At 33.3% G+C, this 17624-nt stretch overlaps 1 protein-coding gene across 2 annotated transcripts in view; it reads right to left on the bottom strand.

The window, feature by feature from the left end:
• Nucleotides 1-577: 577 nt before the first annotated feature.
• The window catches only part of Syt7 (Synaptotagmin 7), a 586971-nt gene continuing 569924 nt past the window's right edge, over nt 578-17624 (bottom strand). For both annotated transcript variants that reach the window (XM_073092479.1, XM_073092480.1), the window contains 6 exons: nt 12656-12796; nt 9830-10006; nt 9130-9210; nt 8195-8363; nt 3645-3857; nt 578-993 (listed from right to left, as the gene is read on the bottom strand). In XM_073092479.1, the coding sequence (XP_072948580.1) occupies nt 893-993; nt 3645-3857; nt 8195-8363; nt 9130-9210; nt 9830-10006; nt 12656-12796 (882 nt within the window). In that variant the 3' untranslated portion in view covers nt 578-892. The remainder of the gene's footprint in view (nt 994-3644; nt 3858-8194; nt 8364-9129; nt 9211-9829; nt 10007-12655; nt 12797-17624) is intronic.

The following is a 17624-nucleotide window of genomic DNA, read 5'->3' as shown; positions in this document are numbered from 1 at the left end:
CTGGATTTAAATCACAAATATGCCTTATTAGCTGACAAAATAAATCCATAAATTTAAAAATGCTGGATTCATGGAATAATGGTTTTTTACGTTTAGAAAGACAATAAATGAAGGGAAGAATATAAAGTAAATATCAAAAATAAAGTTAAGTTATTGAAAGTAAATTAATAGTAATTAAAAAAGAAATCTAAAAATGCTGGATTCATAACAATTTTTATGTTTAGGAAGATAATAAATGAAGTGGAGAATGTGGAGGGATGTGGAGGTAAAGTAATTATAAAAATTAAAGTTAAGTTACAGAAAGTAAATTAAAATAAATAAAAAAGAAATCGAAATCTTAAAATGCTAGATTTATATCAGTTTTTTTTATAAAATTCAAAAAAACAATAAATGAAGTGTAGAAGATAAATAAAAACAAAAATAAATAAAATAAGTAAATACAAAAAATAAAATAGACATAGAAAGTAAATTAAAACTTATTAAAAAAACACTGACTGAATGTTTTCAAAATAACTAAAAAAAGGTAAATTCAATTTGAAATAATAAAAAACCTAAATATTTCCAAAATAACCTCAGAAATATAATAAACCATACTTTAATTATAGCAAACGATAAAACTTTTTCTAAGTTCTCTTGACATATTTTCAAAATTGATAAATTAATTTTGAGTGACTTTTACCTAAATGTACATAAAATTCTAGCTTTCAAACTTTTTGATTTTTAAATAATAAAACATATCAAACTAACGAAAACACATAGGAATTCCCAAAAATTACCCACAAATCCAAACTAAGACATATCTGTGATTCAAATCCACGGATAGAAGATTTACCTGTGCCTTTACTTTTAACCGCTCAGTCTTATGACGTTTTCAACTTCTTTTGTTTTACAATTACTCCGGCTTCAGGCGATGCCACTGCACGATGGTCTGCCTCGGCTTCGTTATCATGTCTTGCCAGTGCTTGGTTTCTGTTGCACCTGACCCGTTCTTGCCTGAAAAGAGTAAGAAAAGTATTTTTTTATAATATGAGTAGCAAACGAGCATGCAGTCCATCTATTGGTAAAGTTGTATAATATCGAAGGGTTGATCGTAAAGTTTTATAATAAACTAGTGGTGCCCGCGGCTTCGCCCTCATTTTAAAGAAATAATATGACATACATTAACCCCACTCGAAGATTTTTTTTCGCAATTTCCGATTCAAAACGTTTATTACGGCTTTTTATATAGCTTAAGGGACCCACAAAAAATACGAAAAAAAATCCAGAGTTTATACTTAATCCAGAAATCGACCCGCACGATCGTGAATCTCCGGTGGGAATTGTCACACTCACGATCGTGAAAATTGCAAAAAAAAAAAAATATGTTTGTAACAAAAATATTAGAAAATTAAAACAATTTGGAGATATTTAACATCACTGTCTTTATTTTCATTAGTCTTTATAAAAAATCTGTCTTGGCAATGAAACCTAAACTACGTAATTCTATGAAAATCAACATTCTTCTTTCTTCCGTTATTGCCTCCGTCTTCAATCCAGGTCTCCAAGGCGTAGGTATTCTTGGCTAGGGAATACATGCAATGATAATGCAGATGGAGAAAACTTTAGCCATATCTATTGCAATTAAATTAAGTTTTCTCTTCTAATCTAATCTATTTGGTTGAAGCTCTTCACTTTCATGAAGATCTTCAATGTCCGATATATTTCTCCTCACCCCGCACTGGCAAAATCTGATCGTCATTTAAATGTACCCCTAAAATTGAAACAAACGAAATTGTTCTTGACGAAACTGACACATAACTGGTAATAGCAATAAAAGCATTTTCATCAAACGTTATTCTGCACCAACAACCGTAGGCACACGATCGTAACAGTTGAAATTTGCAACCTAATTGTATCTAAATTGCAAGTTAATCGAATAAACTACTAAAGTCCACGTATTTAGTGTTCTTTTAGCTTTTAAATTAACAATAATTAATAATAGATACTAAACATTTAATACCAAAAATAATTATATACCTGTGACAGTGCGCGGGTCGAAAAAATCTGCCATCTTTGGACGAGTCCCTAGCACAACTGACCGCCTGCACCCAGCTCACTTAGCCGGTAGCACGTGCGATACTCTCCTCACGATCGATCGGCATCGGTTGCGTTTCGAAAAATAAGAAGCTATCACGTGGGATTTTTTTAAAAGTGAAACTCACGCTCATATCATCTCGGGTGTAAAGGGTTAAACGGAAATTTTGTACCTGCATTGGAATGACAGTGGTGCCATCTGTCGAAAATTGGTCTTACCAACTCCCAAATCCTCGTAGGCTCTTGGACAACAACTTTACTAAAGATCATCACTTGATCAAAAGCATAGTTTCCGATTCTATAACTACTTACGAATTAAAAACTAATTAAAAAAAAAACCTTTTCCCACGGAAACACGGTCCCCTTGAACACATACAACAAATTTCATCAAAATCAGTGCAGTCGTTTAGGAGGAGTTCAGTGACATACATACGCACATAAGAAATATATATATAAAGATAAATAAATATGGAAGAAGCAATTGTGCAAGAAGTCCATCCTATGGTAAAGCTAATGCCGCCCATAAACATTTGTCATCAACCCCAGATAAGATTAGATTGCTACCTGAGGTTGGCCGCCGGAATCGAACAACACAAGGTTCTACCACGTTCCGGTAGTTAAATCAATCACCTTATAAAGTTGTTCTTTAACGACGAATACAGTAGCAGTTAAAACGAAAATGTTAAATTTTTCATGAAGTCTGTTAAAAATAGAAAAGGTGAAGGAATTGTAAAATTATCAATAAATAAACGACGAAAACGCCTGTAAGAATTGAAATAGCAAAATGTTTCATCATAGCCCTGCTTGAAACTTCAAAATGTACTGAAGAATAACTTTTAATCACCACTTGAAAGTTTAATGAATTAAATGTTTACCCTAAATTTTATGGCCGTTAAAACTTTGCGCCCAAATGACCCTTTTGATGAAGCAAGAGCTTTTCCATTCTTTTAAATGAACTTAAATTTCTCTTCTAAAGGGTCAGACACAAATGCATTGCTAGTAGCATTAGCTTTATAGCGTTTCTTAAAACGCCATTTGTGCAAATATTTCTCTCTCAAACCACAACTCATGTCATCAGGTACTATTTTTGCCCTTTTATATATTCCTTTTTAGAGGCAATGCAATAAATAATTAAAATAAATGAAAAAACACAGCAATACAGCTGCTTTGGCTTTAATGCCATCCGATTTTTTATATTATATAAGAAGTAGCAGACGAGCATGCAGTCCACCTGATGGTAAGTGGCTTATGCCGTCCATGGACATCTGTAATCAACCCCAGATAGGATTAGATATTCCTACCTCAGGTCGGCCACAGATGCGCCGCTACCCCTGAGGACTAAGCTGGAACGCCTCGGAAAAGTATGTCTCCCTTACCACATCTTTTAAACCAGAACACAGCAGCGCTTAAAGCTACTGTTATGAGGTAGAAATAGTCGAACCAGAAAGTGTTCTACCTCCTTCAAAATTAAATTAATTCTTGAATAATTCTTACCCTGTAAATTATTATTCCCCAAAATTCTGCTCATTTTGTCTGTCTGATTGCGTGTACGAGTTAGTCAGTAAACTTACCAGCTAGCAGTATTCTCCCGATCAGCTCATTCCGCCCGATGTTGTCGAAGTCCATAACCTGGACGTCCAGGGAGCACTCCCGGATCTTCTCCCACGGGACGTTGAAGGAGAAGGAGTCGTTGAAGACCGGATTGAGGGTGCACTTGAAGATAGCGGTCTTGCGCTTCTCTATGCGTTTGTCGCCGAACTGTAGCCACACTTTCACGTAGGGATCTGGAAAAAGATAAGATATTGTACTATTAATATTAGGACTTCGATTTGGTAGATATAACTAAATAATTATGGGAAATCCGGGAAATGAAAATATTTCTTTGCTCAGATGCTGTCAGTATAGAACTCCTTTATTCAATTAAGTAATCGTATAAACATTAATACTTATGTAGCTTTATAATTAATAACAATAGTTTTTGTAAAGTCGCTTGGCTTATCGTTAACTGAGCATTAGCTAAATTAAAACACATACTAAATTAAAATAAACGTCAAAATGAATTCCATTATATAATGGTTAGCAAAAAATCAAAAACTAATGATTTTACTAAAATGAATTTTACTTAATCCCATTAAGGCATAGATAAAGATTACTCACTCCTAACTAGAGAATGTACTCAGTTTTGAGAATTGAAATACTTGCGTAAAAAAGTTTTGCCACGTCTCCGTGCTAAAATATCCCTTAAATATTTGAAATAATTATTTATTTATTATGTAAATTCATGTAAATTACGCAGTATTAGTTATTTATTCGTAAATTTTCTCTAAAAATGTTTTTATTTGTCAAGAATTTAAAAAAAGAACTTACGACAATAAGCCATTTGTGGCTTCATTCAATTTAATGGCGGCGAAGTATCTTTACTAATCTATGCATTAAGGGCTCTAGCACCAATCATCTGACACTGTACTGTACACAGATCAGGTTTTTATGTTAGGAGGTCCACTTTACTAACCCCCTAGAATATTTCAAAGATCATTATTACTATTATTTTGTAGTGCTGTCCATGGACATCTGTGATCAAATATTAGAACCCTATCTGAGGTCGGCCACAGTTGCACCGCTACCCATGAGGACAAAGCTAGAATGCCTCGGAGAAGTATGTCTTCCTTACATTTGAAGGATATGCTTCATATGTTAGGCTTCATATGTAAGAAAGAAAACACAGCAACGCTTAACGCTGCTGTTATTAGGTAGAAATAGGTGCGGCGTTTCGCCGTCGGAAGCGAACCACAAAGGCTTCTAATACGTTCATATTATGTACGAAATAAATAAATATAGACACATCTTATTAAATATATTTAAATTTTATAATATCTGTTAATAAAAGCCGTCATCAGTGTCGCCACAGCATAAATATTACCAACCACTGCGAGAATTTACTTTGCGAGGTAGTAACATAAAAAATATTATTTTCAAGTAAGAAAATCGTAAAAATGGCCGAACGGTGTCGGTTAGGCCATAAAGATAAATAATCTTTCGACTTATCATTAATCCATAAAAACTGGCTATATTTCAAGCGGTCTAGTTTTCCCCATTTTCCCTGGAGTGACTAGGGTTGTCAACGTCAAAATATTTTAATTGAATTGAATTGTTATTCCAATAATAAAATATATTTTATTCTGAATAATCTGAGTAAAGATCTCCTAAGTTCATGTAGAATTAGTAAGTACTTTACAATTCACAAATAATGGGAAAGGACTAAAATAAGCAACACTGTACCCAAATCCATAAATAATATCAAAAAAAAAAATTAAGAGGAAGCACTAGCGCACTTCATTAAAAACATTGAAATTTGATTAAGTACATATATAACTAATTATTTACAAATAAAAATGTGTTTCAAGTTTTCCAGCACGCTTACTGAACTTATTTTTTGGACAATAAAATTCTTTAAACAGAAACCGAATTATTTGTTATTGCAAAATATAAGTAAAGTATAATTTTACTTTACTTATTTTTTTTTTATTATAATTGTATTACTAAAATTAAAGTAACTAAATAATTAATAATATTTTATTATTAAAATTATCGAGAAAAAAGGTAGTCTCGGAATAAATTACATATTCTTTAATTATAAGATGTTACTATGACTTTATTTATTTGTATTGACATACAGTTATTCAAATAGAAACACCTGTTTTATTTTCTTTTATTTATATATTTTACTAATGCACCAACCCTATTTTTTCAAGGAAACCCTTAATTGGAAGTTGGCCATCACCGCATCTTGATTTATAGAGTCTAGGGGAGCTTGGGGAGAAATGATGCCATAATTTTTAATTGTATCGCTTTTTTAATAAGTTTCAGTGTTAGATCACGCCATTTTTGGATAATTATGCATTTACTGTGACAAATTTTATATGTAAAAAGTTGTCGTCAAAAATTAGTTTGAATGATAATTTCGTTTTTTTAAAGATATTTAAATACAAATGGCTCGCTGCCCCTGAAGACTAAATTGGATCGCATTGGAAAAATATGTCTCCCTTACCACCATTCAAACCAGAAGACAGTAGCGCTTAACACTGCTATTATTAGGCAGAAATAGGTAAATTTTATGTATTTTTTTAATACATATTAGATGAGCATGCGGTCCCGCTGATGGAAAATGGCTACTTCCGCCCATTGACATCTGTAATCAATCTTAGACAAGATTAGATTCCTTCCTACCACAGATGCATCGATACTCCTGAGGACTAAGTTGGAACGCCTTGGAAAAGTGTGTCTCCCTTACCATACCTTAAAATCTTCAAATTAGAACACAACAGCGCTTAACACTGCTGTTATTAGGTGTTATAGGTGTGGCGATGATGCCGCCGGAGTCGAACCACAGAGACTTCTACCACCTTCAAATTACCACGAACAGTCAGCGTCATTAGTAGATAAGCAGATCAAAATTCCAAAAATGTCTATACACTCAAGCGTTCATGAGTAGCTAAACACCACTGGCATCATAATTAGATGAATATCGTAAAGCGTCAAAATTAGGTGAACAGTAGCGCAGTAAAAGTAAAAGTGACTAATATGATATGTCACTGTTCTGCTACTTTTGACACTGTAGTTCATATACTCTTGAAACTTTACGACATTCATCTAATTATGGTGTTATAGTCGTCACAATTTAATAGGCCCATTTTGACACATGCCATCGCTAGGCACTAACCATGTTTTATACAAATCGAGAACAAAGAAAACGATTTTTTTGATTCATAACGTATTGTATAGTTTACTTAATACTTTTTATCAAGATAATATTTGTTTAATATTTATCTAAATCATCTAAAGATTTTATAAAAAGAAGAAAAGAAATTTATTTTCTTTTGTAATTTAAAAATTTAATCATTTTCAGAAGATTTAATAAAGCATCGCTCGTGCTATCATAACGTGAATTTTTTTCATTTTATCATTCACTAATGAACAAAGTCTCGATTATTTTTTTGTTGTTATGATGAAACAGGAATAAATAATTAATTATTGGTAATTCTAAGTTTCGATTATGGTTTCTTCCGAATGCTTTGAAACCGCAAGCACTAGCCGTCTCGTGATCGTAAATTGCCTACTAAAAAGTTAGTTTAAAACATTAATGACATTTGGATGTCATGTGTCAAAATGGGCCTATTAAATTGTGACTAAAGTTGTGTTCAGCTACTTATTAACACTTGGGTGTATATGTATTTTTACCTTAATCTGTTCATCTACTTTTGAACCTGGCTGTACCTACATATACATATCTCCAAACAGAAGTGCAACCTAATTTATCGCGAGACAAAGCAACAAAGGAAATATCTTTTGTACACAACCAAAATGGCGTACAATTCTCATTTTCCGCCAAATCTTTTATTCAAACACGGTCACGATTCGGGGAATGTATCAAATAATCTTTTTGGGCTTTTTAAAATGGCGGAAAACGAACGTTTGTTTGTTTATTCTCTTTTACGTTGTAGAGGCTTAAAACGGGTATGATACATTTTGAACGTAAAAGTCTTAGATGAGTAAAATACATAGATTGATCAGTCCTAACAAGAACGTGTAATAAGTTTTGAAGATTCAAATGACTGCGTAAATAAATTTTGGCCACGTCTCCATTCTTAAATGTCACTAAAATGTTTGAATTACTTATTTATTTATACGCAAATTTTCTAAAAATGTTTTTTTAAATCAATAAAATCATCCTTGTGTTGCTTCTTCAGATATCAGAGCGGTGAAGTATCTTTCTATTTTACTTATCAAGGGTAAAACCTTAAGATGTATGCCAGTAGTGGTTATAATCCTATCGTATAGGTAGTGGTTAGAAATTCGGCGTCTCAATCTGGGGGTCTGTGATTCTAATCCCAGGCAAGCCACCTGCCATTTTTCCTTTTTTTTAACCTTTGAGTTAAATTCGTATTACAAATTAATGACCACTTGCTGTAACGATATAGGAGAACATCTTGAGGAAACCTTCATACCAGGGAGATACGCACTTGTCCAGCGCGGTGGACTATGGCCTAATCCTTCTCATTCTTAGAGACCCGTGCCCAGTAGTGGGACAGTAATGATGACGATGAAATAAGTCATACAGTACCTGATTTCCCATTAATATCCTTGGCTTTGAGGTTCCGTGCCTTCAGTAGTGTCAGGGTAAGGACACTGTTGCTTGGGTGGTAGCACAGTGACGTCAGCAGCTCCCCGCACTTGTCCTTCGCTGGGGGCTTCAGGGCCTTCCAGAAGGACGGCTTCTCGCTAAGGTCCACCTGGAAGGACAAAGCAAAAGTAAAATTATCCTACTAATTATAAATGCGAAAGTGTGATTGTTTGTTTGCTGCGCTTTCAAGCCTTAAGTAAAAATTACAAAATCGATTATCATGAAATTTTGTACATATTGTCGAGAAAAGTTCCTACATAGGGTTCCTACATAGATAGGGTTCCTAACTTGCCTTGTTAGTTCGTATGCATGTGAGGGTCAAATGTAACTGAATTTTATACCAGTTAGCTCCAACTGGAGAGTTGGATGGTGGGTATAGAGGTACCCACTATTAACCATAATTTACCACAAACCATATCTACCTCAATAATATGGGTACGGAATGTATTTCAAGAGAAATATAAATTAATTTACCACCACCTTTAAATAGTTGGAAGGGCTCATATAAACGTCTATTTCTCCATACTCTTCAATCCAGAATACTGCAGCGCTATAGATCACTGTGTTATAAGGCCGAAATAGCTGTTGTGGTGATAATGACTCCGGAATAAAATCACAAATAGTTTTTTCATCTTTGTATAAGCATCTTGTTTGGTGCTAGATTAAGTAACCAGCGAGCATGCAGTCCACCTGATTGCAAGCGTGTAAGCGCACACCCTTGTATCGAAACTCAAGAACTGTTTCAGGAATGGGTTTGGAATGGGAACTGTTTCATGGGTCAAACAGTAGCATCTTCCTTTTATAGTTATGCCGTTCAAGTTGTATGACAAAGGTTTCCTTTACATAGGAACGCATTTTATAAATTGTGATTTTACCTGACAAAGTGGCAAGAACACCTCGCCGATGGAATCATCCCGGGAGAAGCGGTCATAGTCGAACACGTGTAGATGTAGCACCTGGAACATTCAATACACACATCATTTATAGACCCACGTGGTAATGTGCGCCGCGACGCTGTCAGAATACTGGCCAGACTGAAAAGAAAGAAAGAAAGAAGAACGATTTTTTTTAATAGTATTTATGATTTTAATAGTATTTTTATGTAGTAGCAGACAGATATTTCTTTTTTTAAGTATAGAAGTAGCAGATGAGCATGCAGCCCAACTGATGCCAATGGTAATTGGCTACAGTCGCCCATGGCATGGACATCTGTAATCAACCCCAGATTATATTAGATTCCTATCTGAGGTCGGCTACAGATGGGCCGTTACACCTAAGGACTAAGCTGGTACGCCTCAGATAAGTATGTCTCCCTTACCACATCCTTCAAACCAAAACACAGCAGCGCTTAACACTGCTTTTAATAGGCAAAAATAGGTATAGCCGTGGTGCCGCCGAGGTCGAACTCAGTGTTCTACCAGCTTTGTTATTGTTGTTGTTCAACCACTTTGCGGTTGTTTTTTTATTGTTGTCGTTTAACTACCTTTATTGTTGTAGTTCTACCACATTTTGTTGTTGTTGTTCTACAACTGTTGCTGTTCTTTTTGTTATTGTTATTGAAAACCGTTCTCTTACCCGGCTTTGCAGCTTCTGTATAGGGAACCCCTCGAAGTAGAAGGTCTCATTCCAGCGAGGGTTGAGGGTGCGACGTTTGATCTTAGTCTCCAAGCGGTGTTTCTTGTCCGGTAGGAGCGTCACCCTGACATAAGGGTCGGACGTGCCGCTCAGATCCTTCGCTGGTAGCTCCTTGCCCTGAGGGACGAAAACAGATTTCTTAGGGATAAAATATGTATATTTTTAAACGGTTTGAATAATTTATAACAATAATTTTTCTTTAGGAATAAAGTGAGGGTGGTTTGGTTGAGGGATGAAGTAAATATTTTTTAATTGTCTGAATAAATGTAAGGATGTTTTTTAAAGAATAAAGTTTGTTCAGTAAGTGTAATATAGTGTTGTCTACTGAAATAAAAAAGATCTTACTAATATTATAAATGCGAATGTTTGGATGTATGGATGTATGTAAATCTATGACGTCATAATAGTTCAATGGATCAGGATCATATCATTGACTACAGCCAAGAATAGGACATAGGCTACTTTTCATCCTGGCAAAATGTATGATTCCCGTGGAATAGAATTGCCTTTTTTAAGTTTAAAGTTTTACCTGAAAACATTATGCTAAGTCTCAAGTCTTTTCGGTACCCATCAAAGATCGAAACTTGACATTTTCTAGTCGTGCCCATAATTAATTATCAATCTATTCAATGTTTTGCCTACCAAAGATCGAAATTTAATAACAATCTAGGCCCGTAATTAATATTTTTTGAATCAATCTTTATGCCTTTCTTAATAAAATATAAATCCTTGTCTATGCCATCATCCTTGTCTACGTCCTTTTTTCCTTGTGTCAAATCTCCGTCTGTCAACCCACACATTTTGAACGCAAGAGAAAGTTTTGGACCTCAACAATCAACATCAATACCTTCATGGACTGAAGATAGGGTCCTTGGAAATAACGAAGACAAGATAACAGGTGAGTGCGGGTTCCTTTCCTTCCACAATCATTTGGTCCTTCAGCCTAGGATTCCTATTTATTTTGGCGTTATATTTTTAAACAAAAGCAAGCCATGATATCTGCATAACATTTATTGAATAATTGCATATGATATGAAACATAATAATTATAACATTTAGTGGGAATTTAGAAATAAATAATACGAGATATTGTGTAGTAAAAACGGGCCTAGGCAGATTGTTAAATTTTAACCTCTGGTAGGTAAACATTGGATAGATTGATTATTAATCAGGTTAATCGATGTATATTTGCTATTTTTGTAACAAGACCACTAAACTTATTGTTGCCAGTATTGCGCACTAAACCATAATGTTTACTCCAAACATGAACACATACGTTCAAAGGACAGAATGTGTGTGAATTTATTTTGTAAACATCATGAATACTTGATGAAGCAAAGTAATGTTTACTGTTTTCATGAAATAAAAATATAGTACAATATATCCTGTTTTTACCACGCTTTTATTAACTTGGGTTGTATGTATGTATGTATGTATCTATGTAACGGAATCTTTGAACTCTATTTTTACCCATTTTGAACGGTCCGATTAATTTAAAATTTTGAACAATTGTCAAGAACCGGTGACAATACACGATTTTAATAATTTTATTCCATCCTCCTCATCAGGATTGTCAGGAATCAGGATTAATGATTTTCCTTGTGCGATTTTAGCATGGCATTTAGTTTTTAAACTATGTATTATTTTACGAAATACTTACGACTAGAATTTAGTCCTCAGGGGTAGATAAAATAAACAAGTGTGAAGTTCACTCGATAGATTATAAACGTTAGATATGAAGAGTAATAACCCGACGTTGACGTTTGACGACCCGCATGGCGGAGCGGTCACCATACTGGTCTGTCGCAAAGGGTCCCGGGTTCGATCCCCGGCCAGACAGATATCTAAATGATGAATATAGATTTCTGTTTCTGGGTCTGGGTGTTTGTGTATTTGTCTATGTGTGTGTCCATGGCACCCACGATACAGGGAAAAAGAGGAAAACTTTGTTTGTTTGTTTGATTGCAATGAAAAGGCTCAAAAACTACTGAACCGATTTTAAAAATTGTTTCACCATTCGAAAGCTACATTATCCACGAGTAACATAGGCTATATTTTATATGAAATATTTTTGATAGATAGATTTTGAGGCGGTACAAAGTTTGCCGGGTCAGCTAGTCTTAAATAAGACTGGAGTTCGGATTAAAGTAAAGATGGAGTAATTAAGCTTAGATAGGATTGGAGTCTCCATTGAGGTCAGTCATATATGCGTTGATACCCCTGAGGACTAAGTTGAAACTAATTAAGTTGTATAATTGTCTCTCTTACTACAAAACAGTATACGGAATTGTTACACTGTTGTTATTAGATAAACTAAATAATTATAACAAAACAAAAACCCGAATGATTGAAAATATAGCCCATGTCACTCCCACAAATTAGACAAGTCCAACAACACTTAGAACAATACTAGCAAACAACATGACAATTGTTAAAATTTATCAAGCCGTTTGAGCTGCAGGGTGGGCTAAATAATGAGACATACACACATACATGCATACATACATTCGTTCGAAATAAAAATACCCATCACCCGACTGTTTAAAATTATAGTCCATGTCACTCCCACAATTTAGACAAGTCCAACAACATGTCAATTGTTAAAATTTGTTAAGCCGTTTGGGTACCAAAGAATGAGACATGCACGGCACAAACTTACACGCATACGCTCTAAAAATATTACCCATTATCTTCCGCAGTCGGTTACAAAAGTAAGTACTTTCAAAATCGGCCCACAAAGGGTTCCTTAAAAGTTACATGACATACCTGAATGATCCTCAAAATGAGCGTAGTGTTCTGGAAGTCGTACTCCAGGGAGAAGTGGATCTGCCCGACGTTCTCTGACGGCTCCGAGTTGTCGATGTACATGTCGACCAGCGATATGGAACGGTTCTGCAGGAACGCCATCTGTTAGCCCAGAACGCAGACTTAACTTGCGTAGTGGCTGGTGCATTGAGTGATACGCGTGACGGGTGTGACGTAATGCGTGTAAAAGATATGACAATACGCAAAACGGATATGACGATACGCGTAAGGGATATGACAATACGCATAAAGGATGTGACATAATTGTATTTATTATAGGTTGTATGTATGTGACATTATTATAGGTATTTAACCTATAATAAATCGTAACACATATCTACTTAAAAGATATTATTATATGGATTATTTTAGAAATTTGTATTTTTTGTTCTAGTGATGTGCGTGTGTCAATTTTAACTACTTTGTGTATGAAAATGTCATCAATAAATTCAAATTAATTTGTATATGATCATATAGGAATATGTTACGTAGTAATTATAAGTGTATCTTTATAAAATTATATAAAATCTTAATGATAAATTATACAATTATAAAACGCAAGTCGCACAGTATATTTTAATAACCTAATACTCACTTGAAATTCTCTTGATCATAACACTAATGATCGACTTAAATATTTAGCTAATACTACACTATTCTCTAAGCTAATGTAAGCATACTAATTTATTCACGAAAGCAGCTAATTATAATAAATATGTACAATTATTGTCCAAGTATATATAATTACATAACACTATTTATATATTAAAATAATATGTGAAATACAGACTAAACCGTAATATGTTATAGTCCGTGTCAAACTGCTAGTCCGCTCTGAAGTTATTGCGTGCTGGTGTAGTCATACAATTTTCTATGGCGACGCGATTGATTTCTATATTCAGAGCGGACTAGCATTTTTACGTGGACTATACTTGTGGTTGAGATTAGTAGATTTAAATATGACGATTTTTTATTAATGATCTTATAATATTATATATTTTATGACGTAATCAGAATGACGCAGTTATGTTTAAATTTGATATTGATAGATTTGATGATAAAAATATTGTAAAGATGCTATTAGAAGCGCATTATATGAAATATACAAGGAGCATATTATTACATAAATAATATATGTATTATACATAATGAGTTTTAATATAATACGGTTGATATGTGAAATGAAATATAATCAATATAATTATAATGTTATGAGGCTCCTAAACAGGCTTTAATAATATCATATAACTGGCAATCTTGCCGAGAACGGCAATATTGCCCACAATTCTTGCGGCAATGTGTTTGTGTTTTAGTAGCACTGCATATAGCCGATATCAATATTGATACCGATATTTTCTTGCTGCAATTTTGTGTCTTATAGTGCACAACTGCATTCTAGCGGTTAGATATCGAATATGTAGCGAAATCTTGCAATAACTGCAATATTGCCGTTATAATATTGCAGCAAGTATTGCACTACATAATGTGATTTGTAACTTGATTAACAGAATTGCAGCAAGAAATGTATACAAAACTAAACAGTTTAGGAGCTTACGAAGTGTTGAATATTTATAATAAAGCATGTATTGCTTTTTTACTAGTATTTTTTAATACTATTTTGATCTTATTGTATTAATGATGTATTTGAAAATATTTAGAAGCACAATTCTACAAAAAATAAATAAGTATTAACTTTATTCATTGTAAGAGGGTCATTACAGATATCTATGGGCGGTTTTGACTTACCATCAGGTCAACTTCATATCTTAACACTTTTGTACTAAAAATAGATTTTACATACAATACGGTGTGTATATTTTTTGCAATCTAAGTTTTTTATCAGTTGTTATTCTCATAGAAATAATAAAATAAAATGAACATAGAAAAATGTCTCATATCTCTATTCATTATCACTTCATTATAGGACGTATTCTGTATATTTTTTTGGAATCAACATTTTTCTACTGAAATTTCAGGCAATTTCAGTGAGTAGCCCAAACTACCCTAATTTCACGCTAGCCAACCTTCGAAAACCCGACTAGAATTTAATTTAATTTTCCGAAACTTTTCCCATTAAATTTCGTTTAAAAGCCGAACTTTTTGTGGTAATTGCAGTTGTAATGTTTATTTTTAACCAATTATTGCACTTACCCCACTATTACAATTATCCCACTGCTGGGCACGGGTGGGTTTTCAAAATTTAGGGCATAGTCCATTATAGTGGCTTAATAGGACTTTGGATTTTTTTTAAGAAATTGATGACTCTACTCACTCTTTTTTAAGAACTTGATGACTCTACATTTTTCTTTGCTCACGGTATTTTTCTTTACCGTTAAAGGTTCAGGGTTCGAATCCCAGACCTACCAAAAATTTGAAATTATGTGCGTGTTAATAAACATTTTTTTTTAAATTTACACTGAATAATTAATTCTTAACTATTATTAATTATTTCTTAATTATAATATTAATTATTTATATAATTATTTGTTACTTTAGCCCTATAACGTGGCATAGGCAAAGAAACAGTTATTTATTAAAGATTTCTGTATGACCAGGCATAGAACCCAGGACCCTCAACCGTTACACCAGATAACTACATAAACTTTAAACAAGCTGGTCACCAGATTTTCAAAATCCTTAATCCTATAAGCTATGCATCTAAGCCGTATACAACAAAAACGTGCTTCAACTAAATTTTTTTTGAAGGCGAAAGTTTTGCAAATTAAATTAAATTCCAGCTGGATCTGGGCAGTTTAAAACGTGTTTAAAACTAAACGAAATTCTACGCAATTTATTAATAGTTTTTTAAAATTGTTTGAACTACGTAGTGATTATTACTTAGAGTGAGGTTTAGGCCATGGTCATAGATTAGTAAAGATTACTCACTTCTAACAAGAAAATATAACCAATTTTGACAATTGAAATTATCACTGTCTACTATTTTCGTGTTTGAAAAATATTAAAAAAAATTCGCACTTGGCCAGTTATTATTTTTTATTTATTTATTTTAACTCTTAGATGTGTAGGTATGCTCACGATGTTTTCCGTCGCCGTTTAAGTAAGTTTATCTAATACGCACATAACTTTGAAAACTCAGAGGATGAGGTTTATACTTGGGACCCCTGTAATTATCATAATTGTCGTAAAATATGCTGTAATAATTTGATAATTAAATAAGTATACATTCACAATTTTATAATAATCTAACAATAAATTTAAATAAACTGTTATTTTAACGTTATGTTATTGTAACGTTATTATAATGTAATGTTATAAACATTACATTCACATGTTTCGTTTATATTTATTGTTTTAATCTCGTGTTCCAAGTTCAAAGATATTTAGAGATAATCGTAAATTCAATGAGATTACAGACCGTTTTCATTACAAATAATAACGGTTATAAACGTACATTTATTTTCTCATTACAATTAAGTGTGAATTATTTTGTGTTAGAATGGACTGTTCTTAATTTAAAATTTGTGTAATTTATTTCTTATTCAACTATTTATTATTTCAACTATTTTATTGCTTGTTTTTTGTTTGACTTTATTTAAAATGTAACGTAATTAAATCAGAAAGACATGTAATGGCGTGCTTGTTTTTGAAAAATGATTCCGAATTAAAAAAGAACTTCTTATTTGTTAAATATTTTTATTATTTACTTTTATTATTACTTTTATTATTATATTATGTCCTTGAAGATTATTTTTTAAAAATATGTATCTCCAACTTTCGAGTAAATATTTGGTTAAAATGTTAGTCCTGGATTTTCCATTTTGGATCTAGCTTGTAGGTTAACAACCGGATATTCAGAGCAATTTCCCATCCTCAAAAGGGTCTTAAGGGCTAAAGGCAAGGGCTGATAAATCTACTTAAATCGACATTAGACTTGCTACGCAAAACTTAACCATTCTTTATGAGGCAGAGTTAGTAATAAATTTTGTTATTATCCTTGATATAACTGGGGTTCTACCCCGTAATGTAAGGGATTCTGCTCCCCTTGTTTCAACGTTTTAATATTGTACAAATGGAACTTTATGGGGTTGGAGCATGAAATATCAGATATTTTGGACGTAACATGGGGTTGAAGGATTCTACTACCTACCTGAGTTATTATTTAGAAAAAAAAAAAAATTTATTCGCATATAAGGCTGTGGGTAATACACAGACACACATGCACCCACGCACACACACACGCGCGCGCGCACACTCATCAAACCTACATGCATACACGTATAAAAATACCCCGACCCACATTGAACTTTATCATTCGATGTTTGCTTAGCCGGGAATTCAACCTAGAAGCATCTAGTATGACTTCTAAATAAAATTTAACTGTTACTGTCTTTATATGTAATGTAAAAATATAAAAACATTTCTTGCCATAAAATGTACTCTTTACAATTTTATTTCATATTCTTTTTAACGAAATGTGCTATTACATTTTTATTTAAGAACTAGAGAAATAGAAATTATTTCGCCTTTTGATTCAAAATAGCGTATTTGAATGTTTCAGAGCGCGAGAAATGTAAAATGTCGTTTCAAAGAAAATGCATTTCAATGATTTTTTCAATGGTTTGCTAAGGTTTTAGAGTAAAAGCTTAGCGGAATCTTGCTTTACATAAAACGTCAATATGTGGTGGATTGCTTGCATTTAGTTATTTTGCAATATTTTCTGAAGACATTGCTTTTTTTACTTTTTCTTTTGAAATATTACTTAAACAACCTTGAATACACATACTCATACAACGCTCATACAATAAGTCACACATTAACGAACATACTCACACAAACACCCACACATGCGCGCGCGCACACACACGCACACACACACACACACACACGCACACACACACACACACACAGACACACACACATAGGCATACCGGACACATAATAATTATAATTATTTTTAAGTTTCTCATTT

Source organism: Epargyreus clarus, unplaced genomic scaffold (genome assembly GCF_041222505.1).
Source record: "Epargyreus clarus isolate Ecla_fem2 unplaced genomic scaffold, WU_Ecla_fem_2.2 ptg000036l, whole genome shotgun sequence".
Taxonomy (NCBI): domain Eukaryota; kingdom Metazoa; phylum Arthropoda; class Insecta; order Lepidoptera; family Hesperiidae; genus Epargyreus; species Epargyreus clarus.
This window is presented reverse-complemented; position numbering and strand designations above follow the sequence as displayed.